Here is a 20,734-nt window from a genome sequence, read left to right as displayed (position 1 = left end):
AGCTATAGAAAAGCTGCTGCAGCTACAGATTTCTGGCTTCCATTAAAAAATAAAAATGTTCTGAAAGCAGTTAGATACTGTTCAGACCATCACTGATTAAAAAGTATTGAAAGTGCTGAAAATTATCACTTCCTGTTATTCCTATTTCTTTTTAAGTCAACATACCCATGTATTGTAAAATTTAGAGGATTTCAACAATGTAGTTAGCTCTTCTCTTCTCTTCTCTTCTCTTCTCTTCTCTTCTCTTCTCTTCTCTTTTTTTTTCTTTCCCTTTCACAAAAATTGCATGAAACAAAGTAGAAGAGAGCAGCTATTCTGACCTCCACGTCTTATAGACAAATATCTACCATGCATTTCAAAGAAGTAGTCTTCAGGAGAGGTTCAGGTTGCAGGTCAAAAGTATTTGCCAGTAAATTAGTTTATTAAATTAATTTAAATAATCCAGTTAGAAAAAAGGTAGAAAATTTTGTGTAGAACATTATGATGAAGGGAAAGAAAAACAAATCAGTATTTCATCTGGTTGTATCTAGCGAGTCCTCTTGTAGATTTGTTTAATAATGTGAGTGCATGCTAAACAGAAGAGTCTTCATACCTTCTCTGGGCTTTTCTGGTCTGTGTCTTATTTTATTTGTGATGAATGCTTCAGACAAAGGTATAGCCTGCCTTTTGTCCTTTGGAAACCCCTGACTAGCCAGGGATAATCATTCTGTTCCAATGCCTAGAGGTGATGAAATAAAGTGTGAGCTTTTATTTTAGTTCTTATTTTCCTGAAAGCCTAAAGCAAGGAAATTGCCGACATACTGAGTCATGAAAAAATCTCAATCTTTTCATAACCTAAGAAAGAAATTACTGAGGATGGGAACTGTTCGAACAAGAGAAACTTCTGAAATCATGACACATCTTTCCAAAGACATGGAAAGATGGATCCAATCTTCTTCCCTAGGAAGCAACCTAATTGTTTTAAAGACTTGAGATTACTCCAATCTGCAACTTTCTCCTGTATATGGTGTAACAATTAACTGTTCTTTTGCCATTAATGCAATACAAGGTTGAACTTTCAATTGCATTCCGTAGCAAATGACTCAATCTTCTTATGCCTTTGCTGGCAAGACTTAAAAGCCAGTCACTCTTAGATATCTTTTCCACATTCCTATACACAGCTATCAAACCACTTGCTATACTTTGGGCTGATTCCCAAGTGCTTGCCAGGAATGAAAGATATGATATACTATAAAAGCATTTACTTCTGAAGTGACAAAATTAACCTCAATTCCATCTGTGAGTATTTATTTAATTTGAATTACTGGTGAATAAATGAACTTTTCCAGGAGTTATCACTGATCATGATCCCATGTAAAACCCTGAACACAGATCTACCACAGTAATTTTGTTAATTAAAGTTAAGATAAATCAGTGGGAAGCCTTCCTTGACTTTGGCAAGCACTGAATCCTTTCCTAGATCACTGAAGACTACCTTCCCATATATTTTCTGGCTTCAAATGCTAAAGAAATTAATGTTTCTTTGGTCAATTCAATCTCACTTTCATCAGATGCTTTATTTGCCCTGTCAGTTTTACAACCTGCTACTGAAATAAAGTTTGGGAACCAATTTTGGTGCCTGGGAACCAATTGAATGTACCCCATCAAAGAAGGGTCATGACATGCCTGTGTCATGTTGTACCTCATGTGAGAAGGAAGCAAAGTGTTGAGCCACTTCATTCTCAGAAAGACTTCTGTCACCTAATCCAACAAGACAAAGTAAATTTCCTGCTGCCAGCTATAGAAAGGAGTAATAAAACAATTAATTGGCCTTTGTAGTGCTTAGTTAGAAGAACCAGTTTAAAAGAAATCTTGTACCTATTTTTAAAATACCTAGTAACATACAGCTTCTGACACAAAAACTACCTGAAGCGGGGCTGTAGCAAGGTGGGGATCAGCCTTTTCTCCCCAATAACAAGCAATGGGATGGGAAGAAATGGCCTCAAGTTGCATCAAGGGAGGTTTAGATTGAAGAAAAGGAAAAAAAAATCCACACTGAAAGTGTGGTCAAGCATTTGAACAGGATGCTGAGGGAAGTGTGGAGCTACCACGCCTGTAGTGTTCAAAAAACATATAGATGTAGTGTTTGGGTACATGGTTTAGTGGGGGAACTTGCAGTGTTAGATTCACAGTTGCGTCTTAGATGATCAGCATTAATGATTCTACTATTCTACTTGAAAGTAATTTTCTCAAAGTAATTTAAGATCTTATTACATGGAATTATTTTCTATGTGTTATACAAACTTTGGTGTTAACAACTTATCTATTACCTATAAATGAAATTACCAAAATCTTTAAAAATAATTTTAGTCCAAAATGAAATAGGCAGTGGAGCAGGAATCCTACAAAGAAATGTCTCTCTCATTTGGATGAATTCCTCCTGCAGGTGAGGAACACAGCTCTCTAGCACAGTGGGATCAGTATGGTTTTAATGAACAGCTGATGGGGCCAAGACTTGGGAGACTGACAGGCAGAACTGGTAAAATTTTCCTCAGGTACTGCCTTTTAGTGGAAGGACAGCTGCACTACTTGGGAAAATCTTATTTAGCTGAGAGAAAGTAAATTCCAGAGTATCTAGAAACTGACAGAGCAGATGTGTTTGTTGAAGAGGTGGGAATGAAAGGCTTGGTAAACACCAGAGCTCCCAGTGCTGGACATTATAGCTGACCTGCACCAATGCTTGCAGGAGTGGGAATTTCATACATGCACATACAAAACCCACGGGACAAAAACAGTAACTGTGTGATTACTACTTTAATTCTAGCTATTAGAATTCACTGAAAACAGTAAGAAGAGATTTAGTAGCTCATACAACTTCTGTGGGAACTTCAGATAACCACACAGACCTCAACAGGAATTAGGAAAGAATTTACCATGCATTTTATGGAAGTTGCATATTCCATGTGCATTCACACAGGAAGGTGATTTACCAGTGGGAAGAAATGAGCCAATTTCTCATTTTGAAAGGTGATATTGATAGCATTTTTGGGATATAATTTGCTAATAGTACTGTAAGATCACCAGACAGCACAAAATGCAAATTTGAGGGGTTTTTTTCCAAGTAAATCTTAAAGGCTATCTGCTAGAAGATGACAGCAATGTGGAAGAAGATAAAGGTATAATTTATTCACATAGATAAATGAAAAAAATTGACTCTTTAATTGCTGGAGAGGGAATCTTTAAAAAAACTCTTAAAACTAGGAAAAATTAAGTGCAGACTTTTTTAAAATAAATTCCTCAATCCATCAATAAAAAGACTTGCATTTAAACTTTTAACCTAATTCTTCATATACACTTTCCCATCATAGCTACATAATACATGTATTTCTCAAACGATGCTTTTATATATATTTATGCCATTTCCATAACATTAAATATAAGTTATTCATTGTATCTGCTGTCTAAAACTGTTCTGATTCTCATTTGTAGAGATAGTCAACACCCACCAATTTCAGATGAATATTAACAATCATCACCTTCATATCACCTTCATATTTCACCTAGCATAGTCCAGTCCGTACCTTCATTGCTATTGTTTTATTCCCTGCTTCTGTTCTGAACTCTGACAAAGCCTGTGACCATGCTTATTTGTTTCTTTCTCACAGTGTGCCTTTTATCCAGGATCAAAAACATGCTCATAGATGCTTTGTTCACTGGCTTATTTTGTCCAATACAGTCATTCATTGCATCCAGCAATTATGTCCCCAAAGATTTATAAGTGTTCCTTCCCATGTCAAATGCTGCCCCTAGCCCACTGTTGTTTGAAGACAAGATAATGAGAGAGCGTTTTTAAAAATGTTTTACTCATTAACAGTTCTGTGATTTTTTTGGTCTGTCTCCTAGCGTGAGCTGCCTTACCTTGGTCTTTAGACTGAAATCTTCTTGAAATAGGACAGTTACTGAAATTAAACACTATACTTGCAGCAATTGAAAAAAATAAGAATAATGGTGATATTGGTAGCCTGCTGTATTTTTGCTTTAGTTCTCATTGAGATCAGACATGATTACACTTCACAAATGCATTTTAAGTACTGACAACATTATTTGTATTACTGAAGCACTCAAAAGCCACAGACTGGGACCACAACCTCATTGTGCAAGATCCTGTACAAAGAGGGCAGAAGAACTACCCATACACCAGAAGGAATGTAACCAGCATAAAGCAACAATCCTCATTCACACTGATGTGGGAGTACAAGGAAAATTATAATTTGTGTCATATAAATAACATTCTAATTATTCTGGGAACACTGCGATCTTGACTGATATCAAACATTTTCAGATACTCCAGCAAAAGAGTACAGTACTGAAAGCACTTGGAACAGTCAATGAGAAAGCTTTGCTGATGTATGTGGGCATGACCCTCATGAGGAAAAGTGTGAAGGATTACAGCTTCCTGTGTTTTGGCTTTTCCCACAATTGTGAATCTTACCCTATGAGTATTTTTCTGAAGCATCTAGGCTCTCATAATCCTGAACATTACAAAATATTGAATATTTTTTGATTAGAATATTGTGGTGTTTTTCCTTCATTAACTGTTTCATCATCTTTTAATTTTTAGTGAAACATCAACTGCTGTTATCCTTCTCATTTCCCCATTTCCACTTTCCTCCTAAAGAGGATCATAATTTCCAAAATATTCATCCCCTTCAGCCCACTGCTGCTCCAGGTGTCAATATGCCCTTATGCCTCTTTCTCTTTTTCTGCTGTCATATATAAAAGGATTATGAGAATCACTGACAATTCTGGAGCTTTTGAAGAACTTTTTAATGCAATTTATGTTCTTCAAGGACCATACTGAAATGCCTTTATCTTGCAGTAATGAGATGACTTCTAAAGCTCTATCACTGTCATAAAGATTATATTTGCAAAAAAAATTATGAACTGTCCAAATATGTATTACAGCTCATAAAAATAAGCATTAAAGATTTTATTATATCATGAATGGCATCATTGCTACATTTACTCTTTAGTAGCTACTACTGGGTATCTTGTTACAGACCACAAGACCAAATAACATTTTTTGTCAGTGCATGCTTGCATGCTGAATTTGTTGCAACATTAGAATGTGAAATACCAGTTGTTTCTCTACAGTCTTTCACAGGATTTTGCAGCAATGTAACATACGGTGTAGTGCAGTTGCTGAAGGTAATACTAAAAGTCAAAAGAGACTTAACAGAGAAAGGGCATTTCTCAACAATGTTTTCACTGTGACTTAACAAAAAATGATTCAAAACTTAAACTGTGTGCGTATGTGCTTACATTAATACCAATCAGTGACAAAACACAGTACCTAAAGCATACAAGGTATGTTAACTGGAAGGAATCTTTAGCCTGTGCTGTGATTAACCCCACCTACACCACTTGCAAGAGATTAAGGAAGTTTAGAATTAGAAGACACGTGCGTTAGGGAAGGATGGTAACCCAGAAAAGCATTCTTGCGGGCAGGCACTGAGGGAGTGCTGCCGTGGAATTCTCGTGTCCCGGCTTTTTCTCGGCGCACCGGCAGCCGGGGCAGGAGCAGCCGGAGATCTGATGGGACTCACGTTCTGCAGGGCCCTGCAGCAGAACCACTGATGACCCCCAGTGATTAAGGGTCAACAAACTTTAGCCTGAAGCAACTGTTCTATGAACTTTGGCACATTCTGAGTTGGCTCCTGCTGGTTTGTTGCCTTTGGCCCTTATCTTGCAGTTTAGCAAGGATTGTGAAATTCTGAATAAGGTTACAAGACATATCGGTTCTGTCTCAGTGACTCAAGGTCCTGCTCTGCAAAAGTTCTTGGTCTTCAAAATTCCTTTGGCAAATAATCTCATCTATCAGCTAAACATTTTCCAATAGGTGTGTCAAAGGACCCATCAGGAAAAAAAAAGGTAAAAAAAGGAAAAAAAAAAAAAAAAGAAAATTCTGCATAAATATATTAAAAAGGAGGTATAAATATCATGTGAGACTAGGGAAAATTATCAGAGATTCTCTGTGGCAGCACTTTGGAAAAACTACCTGCATTCTATGTACGCACAAAATTCAGCCCATGACTAAAAAAAATATGTTCTGAATTCAGTACTGTGTGTTACGTTCAGATGGATGAAGGGAATTTGTTCCTTCAGAAAAGTGCAAATAGCTTTGGGACATGAAAAGAAAAAGAGCAAAAGAGCAACATACTTTTGGAAGTACTTGCAAGTCTAATCCCATTGACTCCCAAACATTTATGTTGCTTACAGAAGAGAACTTTTTAGCATAAACTTAACTAGACTTCTAAAAATTTTATGCTTTCAAGGCAGAACTTAGGTTCTTGGAAGAAATTATAAATTATTCTTTATTAAAAGTGCAAGGAAGAGAACATATAAATCCCCAAATTCCTTTATTTCTTGGCAATATTTTCACAATGTTTGAGAATCACATATCTTCCTGAAGTGCAGAATGGCTTCTAGGTAGATAGGTTCTTTGAATTAGAGAAAAAAAAAAAAAGGTCTGTCTTTTCCTTATATAGAATTCATGTGCTCTAATTTTTTTCCCCTGTAATTTTTGTATTTCCAAGACATTATCCACAGGATGTGCTAAACTACATGCAAAACCTGTTAAGGATTTTTTTCCCTTTCCTAAAGATAGAGGTTTTAAAAAACCCTGAAATCCCTAAGCATGTTGAAACATCATTCAGTGCTGGCAACAGCAAAACTAGATCTTTCTTGAATTGCTTTTGTATTGGCAAAATGGCAAAAGTAGAATTAGACAAATTGCAAGTGACTGTGTAACAAGCCTCTACAATGAGCCAACACAGTTCTGTTTGAATGGTTTGAAAGCTGGATATGAAATTGGCTCTATCACTTTCTGTGATGTTTTTTTCTATCTGCCTTAACTCTATCACCCTGTGGATTCTCCAATCAGATACTGAATTGTTGAATTTAATAGCAGAAATTTCTGAATTTTAAATATTAAATATTTTAAATTTAAATTTTTGCTTAATGAAAGTTCAATCAGTCTTCCAAGGACACCTATCTCAGTCAATCTTGTTTTAAAACTCATCACATTTCAGAGGAACTGTATATTTAATCCCACGTAATCTTGCATTTTCTCATTGATACTAGTAAACTCTGTTCATACTCCTAGGACTATAGCACTGCAGTTAAGATGTGCTGGACTAGGAGTGATGGCTTTGTAAAGAAAGTGCGTTTGCAAAGAAAGTGCAGGATCACACACTACTGAGTGATTAATTCCATCATCTACTCCACTTCCTTCTATGAAATTAAACTGTACTTCAGTTTCACATTGCAGACTCAAAGGTCTGTAATTCCTCACTAAATGTCTCCCATGGTGCAGTTTTCTGTCACCTATCAAACTGCTGTGGGAGAATAAACTTCCCAGTCCAGTGCCATTCACATATAGACAATATTGTCTCAGAGTGGGAATCCAAAACTTCAGAAGAACTTCGGGCTGTCAAAGGATCTCCCATCTTTCCATCTCAAGAAGTAACATGCTTTCCTTTCTGTATTCTTCACAGCAATACTTTACTATTATTTTCTATGTAATATGTGGAGTATTATTTAAAATACAGTAATCATATTTCACCATTTATTGGGTGGTAGGATACAGAGAATATCAAGTACCATTACGGGTTGTCTGGATTTTTCTTCTCTTTTAAAACAAGGATAGTACAAAAATGTCATAAAGACAGCTTGGTAAGAGAAGGTAACTAGAACAAACTTTCAGAGCACAAACTATGTATTTTACAAAATAAAACTTTGCTAATCTCTGTGTAACATAGAAGGGTTCTTCAGTTGGTTTGAAGAAAATAAAAAAGTGGCAACACACTGGAATGCAGAGTTTCTATTTATAGAAAGCCCCACTAACTAGAAGCCCATGCCATTCAATTAACAATTTACAACACCTTCATTGTATAGTGCAGTGCAGAAAGTGGAAGGTTGTTTCATTTCTGTATTTCCAGACACGTGTCATTTCCAACCCCATATTTAATAGTGTGTAACTGCCTGAAGGGGAGAGATCAGAATGTGTGGCATGTCTCACTGAGAGGAATTTTGTGCATTAAAAAACCCCAAACCACGCTCTTTCAACTATTAAACAGAGAGCTAACCAAATTCCTTGCTTCCACCCTAGCTTTGAAGTCCAAAAAAAAAAAAAAAAATTAAAAAAAAAGAAAAAAGAAAAAAGGAAAGACAAGAAAAGGAAAAGAGGAAAGTAAGCAAGCAAGAAGTGAGAAATGGAAGACAGAGAGACAGGAAGAAGGAGAAGTCAGGAGGAAGAAAATTCCTTATAAGAGAGGTATATGCAAAGGACAAAAAGAAAAGGTTTTCCATGATGTCACTCACAGCATGTCTGTGTCTGGAAAAGTACTTGAAAAGGCAGACATGGATTTATTCAATTTCAGTAATGCAAACTATTCATGCCACGTTTTCAAACCATGTTCCAGAAGTAAAAAATACTGCGTACAAGGCATAAGAGAAGCTAATTATTTATTCACTGCCAACAAACTGATTTGACCAAGCTGAGCGGACACTTTAGGAATTGTCATTTCCTCTTTACTTTTCAGAATCCATTTTTTCCCCCAGTTTCCTCCTTGTTTACAATCTGTTCCCTCCCCCCACCCTGCTTCTTGCTTTTTTCTTCTTTCATCTATCACTCCCTTAAAGAAGCTGATGCAAGGTTTTTCCGTCTTTCTTTATGTGAGTTCTTTATGTGAGCTTCTACTTTCCTGTGCTCTCCATCTACTGGCAGAAAGATTAAACTGTTGTCACTGTTTTTCTTACTCAAATTCTGTCTTTATTCCTTCTTTCTGTGCTCCTTTATTTGCCTTGGACTCAAGCCTGAAATTCTTTCTTAGATAAAACACAGGAAATTCTCACAAAAGACATATTTACATATTACATTGTTTCTTTCCCCTTTAATACAGCTTTTCTTGAGGTTTTGCATATTCTCTCTTCAGCTAATTACACATTATTCCCCTCCCCCTCTCCTTCCCCCAAATCACACTTAAACTAACCACAACTGCAAGCAGAGATGTGAATTTATGGAGTCTGAATTCAACACTAGCAAGACTGGCAGTGTAAACAATTATTAGTGATGTACTTGTCCCTCAGGGGCACTGGTTTTCAGAAAACACCAAATACCTATCTTTGCACTAAGTGCCAATATTCTGCCTTGTTCAATTCACAGGTGGACTTGTTGTCCAGCTGTATATTAGAGGAGAAGAAATTCAGATGCTTACAGAAATGAGCAAGACCATGGCTGCACAACCATTCCAGCGACCTTATTGGGAGTGATCTGGTGAAAGACAGCCGTGCAGGAAGCAAACAGTACTTTGGAGCAGGGTGGGTACAATTTGGTGTAAGTAGCTATAGTGACTTTAGGCAAGATGCAGAGCCAGAGTAAAAATCAGAAAGTTGGAAAATGCGAATAAAACAGAAGGAATACAGAAGAAAATGAAAAAAAAATAGAAGACAGAGAATAAAGGAAGAAGGAAAAGAAAGAATGAAGAAGAAAGAAGAAAAAATAAGAAGAAAGCAGAAGAAAGAAGAAACCAAAAAAGGAAAAAGGGAAAAAAAAACCAAAAAGAAGAAACAGGAAAAAAAGACACTTTAATGATTCAGGAGCATAGTTAAGTTAAAGTAAATAATAGTTTTAAAATAATTCTGATCTTTCCTGTTTTTATATATACAACTATGCCAAAAGGGATTTAAATTTCATAACATCTCAACATAGGCCAAAATCCCATCAAGCACCAGACTTTTGGAAATGAATAATAGAGGATTATTTAAAAACAGAGTTACAGTAACACTATAATAAATAGAACAATTCCTATCTTGTTGAGACAACTTTTTTAATATTCATTTAAATGGTCACTAATAAGTTATCACATTGGATATTAGCACAGCAGATACTCAAAGCAGTAGGTTTCTCAGTAATTTTTTGGCAGCTCAGATATGAGTGCCTCCTGTCATTGTGTATCTCACCTACTTTACATGGCAGTACTGCATGGGACAGCTGGGTGGTTTGAACCCCCTCCTCGAATCACACAAAGGAGGAGACAGAAAGCAACACCACCACTGAACCTAAGCATTACATAAAAATGAACTCCTGAAATGACACTATTTTTTCCATCTTCAAAAAACTCTGATTTTTCTGCTCTCCTGAATTGCTGAGGGGTAAGGTAAAGGCTCTCAGTCACAAGATGGTCTTAAATCCATGCTGTTTAGTTTGACTACTTCTCTCCCAATGATCTAAGTCCTTGGAGATGTAATAAGTACTCACAGAGTCTGATAGAGATACAATAGATTTCTTCATAGAGCAATCCAAAATTAAAATGAAAGGTGTCCTTGGTTAATTATGAGGTAACAAACAATTCAGCTTCTAACAAGTTTGTCCCAGCTGAAAGTCCTGTGCAACACTGTTGCGTTGCATGAAGTTGTAGCCTTTTGTCACTTATTGGTCTGCTGGCAAAAAGTTCGTTTTTTCATAGCTTTAAAGCCCTTTATCCCCAGTTCCCACTAAATTTGTAACCTAACTTTCTGTACCAAGTCTTCAAGTTCTCTTGCTTTCCATCCCTTCATATTGTCCAGCAAGAGGACCTACTGACCTTTTCTGAAAGCCTACTCCAGGTGATTTTGAAGCTATCTTGAGTTACCACGGAACAGGATGGAAACAGTCACAAATGTATGCATACTTCTTTTTCTACAGTGTTTATGAAAGGCTTTCACCTAGAACATTTTTTTCTCATTTTGGCACAGATCTTCAATGCTGATTTAAGGAATTTTATCATTAAAATCCTTATGCTATGGCATAATTAATTCCCCATCATATCCACCAATTGTTTCCTTTCAAAGAGGCAGAATTCTAAACAAAATGTGAGATGTACAGATGTAATAACTGATGCAATATATCTCAGTACAATTTTAACAGGAAATTTCAGATTCCTTCTTTTCAACAGTTTCCTAGAAATGTTTGGCATTTGTTACTTGCTGTGAAAGGCTCCATCAGGCATGAAAGAAAGAAGGCATGTGTCACTAGGACTTATGTTGAGATAAAATTCAGTGCAAGAGAAACAGCTTCCATGTAAGAGAAATAGCCCAGTAAGGGCTTCCATGTACAGCTGTCAGTGGTTCAGATCATGTCTGTGGCTGTATTGGATCCATCCAGGCTACTTTCCTCTCCCCAGACCTGCAGAAGACTAGAGGATGTGTACAAAAACATGGAAATCCCAATGACAAACTGTGATTCTTGAGTGAAACGCAAATCCTGCATTAGGACTTCATTTCATGACTGACAGTCATGTGAAGCCTGTGCTGATAACGTGCACCATCTGTTGTTTTGATGGGTTATAAATTTTTTCCCAGAAAAATGCCTAAGCACATTTTGAAATCAATTTACTTTTGAATTCCAAAATATCAGTAATGTTCACAGATTTAATCATTGAAAATATTGTCCCTTGTTTTTAAGAAGTAGTGATTACTTGCTGTGTACCTCACCTTTCCAATCACCATCTTCTGTGGTGATCATTATTGCAAGTGTTGGCTGATACTAAAAATAATGCAATTCCATACAGATATATACACCTCTGCATTACAGCAATTTAAACAACAACAAATCATTAATAAAACTTTTCAGTGCTTAGTGGATTTTGTTTTTCTTCAGATAAATAAATTCTTAATGCCACTGACATTAATAAGCAATTTACATAAATTGCAGCAATTTTGCACTCACAGCCTTCTCATTGAAAATTATTTAATAATTTTGCCCATCTTTCCACATGCATGCAACAAGAATGCCGTAGTCCATCTCAGAATTGAAATTCTTCAATGCAGACATGCACTATATAGATTACATACTGAGAGGGAAAATTTACAAAGTATTTTTAAAAAAATCCTGGTGATATAAATGTCATGTATGCTTTTCTTGGCAGGTGCTGAAAAATAATTAAAATTTCATACTGACATACAGTTAAACACATTTAAGCAACTTCAAGGAAAAAAAAGGAAGCTTGGTAGGGATTCAACTCAATCCATATGGAAGACCACAAAAGACAGACTTGAACTAAACTTATCAGGCATTAAAATTGGACAACAAATGGGAACATTTCATGTAGTGTCTGGCATTCAGAATGTATTGTCATGGAAAGTAAAGCTCAGCAAACTCTCTAAAATTTAGGCTTGACCAGTTTCAGATGAGGGCTGTTTAACTAAAAAAAATGCTGATATCCTGACATTCTATCAAACCTACCATGTCTAGAGAAACTGAACCTTCTACTGTTGATTTCACAAGAGGAAAAGGTTTATTGATGAAGAATAGTCTCCGCATTTTTTTTAAAGTGCAAATGCCACTAAGTTTATATACAGCATAGTTTTACTTTCTTCCTTCTCAAGTTTATACCTAGTGCAGGAGGCTGAATCCCTGTCCTCAACAATGCTGGTCTGCAAAATCAGACTGTGTGTGATAAAACAGAGTATTCATCATAGTGTTAATGCAGGTTCATCTACAATTTGTTATTTGCTGTGTTTTAGAAAGTTCTTAAGTTCTTTAGGCTCTTTGTCTTAAACCAAGGGAACATCAATGTTCTCTCACTGTTACCATCACCCTAATATTTAAGTTAACCCTTTAACCTAATGGTTAGAAATAGCTTTTAGAAGAAGTCGTTTGCTCATAATTTGCACCTGGAAGATTCCATTAGATGAGACAACTTAGGCATATCCACAAACCACTGGAAGGAGACAAGGCTGCCAGGAGACTTATCTGTATGTCATCATGAAAAGCATCTATTTGCTGGAAAGAGGTGCAAATAACTAAACAGGTTATTTTATCCATGTGTAGTAGATAAAAAAATCCTTTTTACCCACTTGCAAGTTGATGTCTGCATATTTCTTTACTTTTCCAATATAAACATTGCTTTGGGAACAACTTCTAAGTCAATAAGTGACCTAGAAATTTTCATTTACAGCTTTTTTTCTTCAGTCAAAGCATTTTGTTATCAAAGTTGCAATATGTAATTTCTAAATATAAACTAAAATTAGACTATGGTAATTAATTTTGATCATTAAACCTTTTAACTATGGCATAATGCCCTAATTCTGTAAAAACTTATCTGCCTATGTCCAGGTGCTTGATGTCCCCTGTGCAGTGCCCCTCATCTAAAAGTACAAGACACCAGGTGGCAGCAGACAGTGAAAAAATGTACTTTACATTTCTAACAGCACAATTAGTGATGTTACAGCTGAAGAAGTCATAAACTTTTTCTTCAGTTTATAAAAAAATTATTATCAAAAACAACCAGATGGGGACAGTGTTGAAGACAGTGTCAGCAACTCTACAAAAGGCAGAAAACACAAGAAAATACCCCAGTATATAAGCATAGCTGCTATAAACAAGTTGCAAGAAGAGACAGGAATGTAAATGTACAACTTGACATCTTGGAAAGTCTCAGAAGTCTTCATGCTTAGCACTTCAGAAGCTGGGTATTTATTTATATTACCAATATGTTGTTGGGATTGAACTTGGGAGCGGGAGCAGGTAGCCTAATACATAGATTTCCGGGTCATGCTGTACCTGTACAAAATTGAAAACCTTTCATTGCATTGTGAATTTACACTGGACACTCAGGATTCAATATTGAGGGAGAGAAAAAGTGGGAGAGACAGAGAGAGAGACTGTCCCTGACCAAAGCAAAGGTGACACCTGTCAAGGGTGTCATAACTGGATTCAGTGATTTTGCTTCAAATTGTAGGAGTAGCTGGGTCATGGCAAAAAAAAAACGAAAAAAACCCCAAACAACCAACAAACAACAACAAAAAACCCACCCCCCGCAAAAAGGGCTAACCTTTTAAGATTTACAGTGCTTAAAAGGCTCCACAGCACAAAAAGCTCTGTCATTTCATTCAAGACAAAGTAAGTACACTTAGAAATAATATAGGAAGAGATACTTAAAACAGAATACAGATTCCTTTGGGGAACAAGACAGAGTCAAAGAAAATTTTTGAGACGTTCATATAACAAATACAGTATAATCCTGCTGTTTTCTTATACATGATTGGCAAATGTAACTTCATGGTAGTTTACTTTTTGTAGGGTAAAATAACAGGTTGTTAGAATTCAAATTAAATTGTGATTGTGTGAAATATTAATTTCATAATTAATTCCTTTACCTTGTTTTCTAAAACATTTTCTTTTAAACATAGATATGAAAGTCAATACTAAATTAATCAAATTGATCAGGTCCTGGGAAGAATTTTCTCATCTTGTATTCATAAAAATAATCAAGTTCTAAAGAAACAGTATTTGAATTAATGCTACACAGTAAGGATCTTTCTCCCTGATGCTTACCAGATTAACTTTCAGTTTTAACTGAATAAAATAAGAATTCAAGGAATACTATAATGGCAGCAAAATTTAGAAAAGTTATATGAGGACTTTGATAAATAAACAAATGTAACATAAAATTATAATACAGAGATGACAATCTATCACCTTTCAAATTGCATGACCGACTGCTAAAGATTTGCACAAATGCACTGACATATTCTGTATGTGTTTGCGTACCTCACAGTTCACTGAATGTACTATATAAACTAATGCAGTAGAAAATGTAAACATTTCAAACCCTTGGAATAATTTGATAATTCTTTGTCATTAATATTTAATTTTAAATAAAGGTTTCCTTGTACTTACAATAAATTTTATTTTCTTTCATAATTAAAAATAAGTGTAGTTAAGTAGCAAGAAACTTGAACTCTTTCTTAATCTACAAATCTCAAAATTATTTTTCACGAAATGATTTGGCTTTCTTTAAAAGGCTCAAATTTAAAAAAAAAAACATGATTATGAATCAAAAGCACATTTGGTTAAATTATTTTAGTGTATATAAATTAAAAGTTTGCAAATCTGTCATCTAGATAATACAGGTTTTTGCCTCAATCCAGTAACAAAATTTGTGAAAGTGGACTGCTGCGCTCATCCGAGGCTTCAGGGATACCAGCAGCCTGAAGCCCATTCCAGTGCTCAGCCAGACTAGGTAATTTTATACTTGCAGGCATAACTGATGTCTTAAATCACTCTGAGAATTGAATGCATCTTAAATGAGTCATTACAGCTAATCTGAAAAACAATCTGTTCCTAGGTACCAGCAATTCTGGTGATAATGGATGCCTGATTACCTTTGTACAGTGTGATTAAGGTTAACTTGGACACTGTTGAAGCAGGGAGGGACAAGACTGCCAAGACAAGAAGTAGAAAATAATCATGGCTTGTATTTTTTTCACCTGAACAGAAAATAAACAGGCTTTGCAGAGCAGATGTTCAAGGACAAAATTTTGGCCACAACATCACAACTTTTAGGCCTTAGTTGCTGTTGTCCTTTAGCCAATATTTTGTACAGAGGAAGTAAAAAAAAAAGGACAATAATAATTGATTCAAGTTTTCCTTAACTGCTTAGCTTTTAACTGGGCATTGGAGAAGGATATGGTAACTTGGCTTTAGTCATTAAAACATATTTTAAGTACTGTAGTCCCATATTGTTTCTATAATAATAAAACCACATTTAAAAATAAATAATTTCAGGTCTTTATTGTTAAGGATATTTTAATTGTCTTAATGTATAGCATTGGTTTGTAGAAGGCAATGGCATGTGGAATATTTACATTCCTTTCTCTCCAAATCCAGACAAGGCACTCTCTTTTTCCAGTGTTTCTCATGGCCACTGGGGCAAAAGACTGTTGATTTCTTATTTTTTTAGACTTATTTCAACTCTTATGTGATTAGTGCTAGCCAAGTATATATCCTCAATGTTAATATATAAAAAAAATTTTGTTTGTTTTGGAGCTTGATTAATAAACCCCCAAAACATAAAGATGTGCTAATTATAGCAGCATGAATTTTTTTTTCTCTGTAAACGTAAGTAACATGAGGATGCCAAAACCATTTCTTACTATCCCATCCTAAACTATGTATTCAGTCACATAAATCCTTATTTTCACTGTCCATATAAACACCTTTTCAGACATGTACAATTTGTGGCTCAAACACCCTATTGGTCACATGATGCTATTTCACCCTGACCATGAGATACAACAGCGACATCCTAAACTTAGGATGGAGGTTATTCAGCTGTATGCTTCTCATAAGCCCAAAATACCAAGTACATCTGCATATCAAAGGCCTTCATGCTTCACCCTGCAGAGTAATAGAGAAGCCTTTCCACACTGCTCTCTGGAGAATCCTGTTTTTCCTTCTCATGCCTATATTCAGTAAGGAGTTCTCTGTGTGTGTGAGCATGCAGGTGTGTCCTTACACTTTTGGTTATGGACTGTACACAGGCAGTCACACTGACAAGAATGGGTTTGACTATCCAGAAGTAAACCTTCACAAAATGTTAAACAACTCGTGCATGAAAATATATACACATAACCTTAATTTTATTTAAAATAATATTTATTATTTATTTGCATAGAATATTCTAATTGGCACTGTATTTTAAATGAAATTCTTGTTTAACATTTTATAAAACATTCTCATGAAAATTTAAAATATCCTGCATTCCACAAACCAAGGAGTGAATCATTTCCACTAGGACTATCAAACCAAATTATGCTTATGGATATCCCAACACATTGTCACACTGTTTGAAATTGCTTGGTTTAAATCCGTAGAATGCTGAATGAACATGAATGAATGTGGTTTGTCTGTACACAAATTTTCTATACACAAATTTTCTATCTATGAGCTATATCCTGTGTAGTTAATATCCTTTACAAGTTTTTTATCAGGAACTACATCCAAATTCATGTCTTCCTGCCATGCCTTGTATTCCCACTACCCAGGTCTGCATATGATGCGGTGTTTAACTTTACAGTCTGACTTTAATGCAGTCAACTGTTTGCTATAGTTTGTTTAAAAATACCACAAATCATTCCATAATATAACTAATCACCCTTGCACTCCTGTTTACATACTATTAATAAACACAACAAAAGAAGTTGTCCTTGGAGACTAAGCATCTGGAATCCTTGGAGATCAGCAGTTACAAACTCCAAAAAGGGAGTAAAGTCTTTGGAACAGTCCACTACCACTGTTAAAAAGTAGCCCACTGAGTTTCAAGTGCAGAATAATTTTATTCCTATAGCTAGTCTGACAAGATAATCCCCAAACAAAATCCAAATCAAAACTAGAAAAACAAAAACAAAACAAAAAATTCCCCACACTCAAAAAACTACACTTATAAAAAATTATAAAAATATATAGTAAAAGAAGATTTTCATATATGTTTAGCATGATATATTAATCACAGCAAAAGTCAGAAGAATACTTGCTGAAGCTGAATTAACACATAATATCTAACTCCCAGGAAGTGACCCACACTTCTGCAAAGCCAGGTGTCAAGAGTTCTCCAAATACTAGCAGAGGAACCGAAATTTAAAAGGGACATTTAATACCTTAAAAAGCGAAAAAATTTCTGTGTGCTTCTCAGGGTCTGGTAAAATGGGATATTACCTACCTTCCTGAATAACATATGTACTTATTTGAGAATTTGTGCAGCTACGTATGCAGTGACAGAGTGCAGAACCCTCTATTTGCTATAGTTATGCACTGATGATAAATTACAAGTGAATTTATTTTTGTACAAGTGAACAATCCCAAATGTAAATGTTTATTAGAACTTCTGTTAGCCACAATCAAAGGCATTAATTAACTTGCTATTATTGTAGTGTAAGTGGCAGGTGGCTTCTATTTTACTTTTTATAGACTTGTTCTAAACATATATTTATGCTAACTACACTTTTTTCTTTTAATATTTTATCCTAGATTTTCTGCTGGTCTGGTAACCAGAAACATTTCAATAAGTGAACAGACGGAGTAGGAGTTATGCAAAGACTTTTCAGCATAGGCAAAACTTAGAAATCTATGTTTCTGTGCTTCTTGAGGCAGTGTAAACAGCAAATTCAAGAGGGAGCAGATAGTATACCAGGAGTTTCTAGGACATCTGAGCATTTCTGCACCCACTGATGGCTGAACCATTATGAAGAAGAGTTCTTCAAAAGATAGAAAACAGCAAAAGAAAGAACCATCTACGAATGAATATAGAAGGAGGTTCCTTGCCATATCTGAGCTCTCAGGCCAGCCTTTCCTCACCACCTAGCATGCACTGGGAACTGCAAAGTATCTGCTGGCTCAGAGGTTCCCCTCTGGTCCTAAGGAAGCATCTGGAATCACTGGCCAAATTTTGCCTTAGAATGACACTCTCAGATCAGTAGGGTAGTAGGTACCTTCAAGAGGACCAGGATGACTGGGTTTGGATATCATAAATCAGCCACAATTTTCCTGTGGCAGCATCCTTCATGAGATTTAGGAAATGTTCTGAGTGATACCACTTCAGAAAAACTTACCTTCCTAAATAGCATAGCTCCCTTAAATTATTTTCTCATATAAAAACGCAGCTTATTGTAATCATCAGCAGCTAATAGTGTGCTTTTAAATGTGAAACTTCTTGTATTGTTTGCCACTAAAATGGCCCTTTAAGACCACTTTAATTTTTTTCCTCAGTGTCACACACATTCTGTTGTACAATCCAAGTAATGAATAGCATAATATTTTTTATTTCACTTCCAATCTGGAATCATGAGAGAAGTTTAAAAAAATACAACCTTTGTACTCACCCCAGCCTTTGGTTTAGCTCCAGAGCTGGCTACTGAAGAGGGAGATGCTAGGTCAGGAGCATGGATATTAGAAGACAAGTTGGTCTGTGAGTGATTTACTGAGGCAACATCCACTCCACTTTCAGAACCAGATTCAACATCCTGTAGAAAAATTTTGCAAGTCTCTTTAGTAAATGTGCATAAATGTGAAATAAAATCATATTTCTGCTAAATACTGGAAATATTTAGGTAAGCTCATGTAAATACATATGTTTGCTGTCTCTTCAATGTGGTGATTTGCATTAGTTGCTGTTCTGAAATTATAAATCACTTCTAACATCAAAGCTAAACGGTAGAATGCAAGGTAAGAAAAATCAGTTAAGGGATGCGGAAGTTTGACATTTTTCTCTGATATTCAGTATTTCCTGTGTGCTCCCACCTTCTGTCTCTGCAGCACTGCAAGCTAGTGAACATCTGTAAGCCATTACGCAGATGAAATGACTTCACCCTCCAGCAGTTTATACAATTCAGAGGTACAGCTCCTCAGGTTTTTTTTAATCACCAGACACTCATCAGCCAAATACCATTTCTGGTTAAAATGCCCTTACTTTTAATGACAGTGATTACATTCCTCTCTCTGAGAATAAAAAGAAGATATACAGTATGTTTTATTGTCGAGGAAGTAAAAATTTAGCACATGCTTGATTTACTGCATAGGGTGAGGGCAAGGGATTATACTGTTTGCAGATAAATTGTGACACTGGCTATGTGTAGAACCAGCCATATACTGTCAGGATTATTACATGAGGTGCAGCCTGCATGAATACAGCTACACAGGATGCAAAAATATCTCCTGAACTCTTAATCCCAGAAAACTCCATGCAGACAAAGCCTCAGTTTCCTTATGTCAGGTTCCTAGAATAGGTGAAATACGGGGCAGAGTCATCTGGGGCAGAGTCATCTCAGGGGTTCTGCTCCGGATGTGAAAAGATACAGCACCCTTTGATTCGTTAATTCCAGTTAAGTCTCTGGTCTGTCAAGCCAAAGCTGCCATTTAGAAAGTGCCTATATGCCAGGTACATGAGTGTGTGGTGTTCTGAAAAGGGATTAGGGACAAAGCTGGACTCTCGGTAGGACCATGCATTTGAGTCAGATATTTCCTGCCAGTGAGTCATCTGCAATGTGAAGCACTGGGAAATCCATGGAGCAGCATCTGTGGCAGTCAGTTTGGCTACAGCTGCTCTCAAAACTTTCTAGTTAGCAGAGCTATGCTGCCATGGTGCAGCAGTGATCTCTGCTGCATTACCCAAGTTTTTACATCATATTCAAATAATTTCTTACTATAAAATAAATGTGAGACTGAACTCAATACCTATATATCTTGAAAACCAGATCTTTTGATCTTCTAGTCCACAAAAATCAAAGGTTCAAAAATTCCTAGGAAATCACTGTCCATAGATAGCATATATTCCATGTTTGATGCAAGCTGTCTTTCTGCAGAGTTGCTTTGCAGCATGGGAACAGGTACCACCTCTGATTATCAGGCAGGGTTATTCATACACATAACCTCTGCTACCTTTATTGCTGTAAGAAATTAGCTAAAGTGCTGGCATGTGTTGGTGAGATATAGAGAACAGATGTCAACACCGTATTTCAGGTTTCCTGTGTCATCAGTGTGTTTAAGGAGATACTGTGAGAACATTGATATTCAGTGGGAAAATGTTTGATGATGGAAAGTGAAATTATGTGATTTCCTCTAAAAATGACATATTGCATAATTTTCAGTTGATCAAACACAGTGAAATACAACTTTTCTCACCTACAGACCACTCACTTAGCAATAATGAAGCCTGGCTTTCGAAGGAAAAACTCCTTGTTATTTAAAAGAAAATATCACTTGCCAAAAAAAAAAAAAAATACAAATGCTAGTCTAGAGATCTTGGGGCAGTGTTTCTCAGGTTTCTTGAATTGAAAAACAGCTGCAGCACATGCGGGTAAAATTAACAAGAAGCCTGCACAAAAATACCTTGGATCAGCCATTTCAAGTTCTTCAGAGTTACGTGTGTAAACA

At 36.0% G+C, this 20,734-nt stretch overlaps 1 protein-coding gene across 5 annotated transcripts in view; it reads right to left on the bottom strand.

Moving 5' to 3' along the window:
- DLC1 (DLC1 Rho GTPase activating protein) overlaps positions 1-20,734 on the bottom strand; it is a 245,481-nt gene that overhangs the window by 138,901 nt on the left and 85,846 nt on the right. For all 5 annotated transcript variants that reach the window (XM_041402661.1, XM_041402662.1, XM_041402658.1 and 2 more), the window contains one exon: positions 18,685-18,825. In XM_041402661.1, the coding sequence (XP_041258595.1) occupies positions 18,685-18,825 (141 nt within the window). The remainder of the gene's footprint in view (positions 1-18,684; positions 18,826-20,734) is intronic.

This window comes from Onychostruthus taczanowskii, unplaced genomic scaffold (assembly GCF_017590055.1).
Source record: "Onychostruthus taczanowskii isolate IOZ18803 unplaced genomic scaffold, ASM1759005v1 scaffold2, whole genome shotgun sequence".
Lineage (NCBI taxonomy): Eukaryota > Metazoa > Chordata > Aves > Passeriformes > Passeridae > Onychostruthus > Onychostruthus taczanowskii.
The sequence above is the reverse complement of the archived record's forward strand: the minus strand, read 5'-3'. Positions and strand labels throughout refer to the sequence as shown.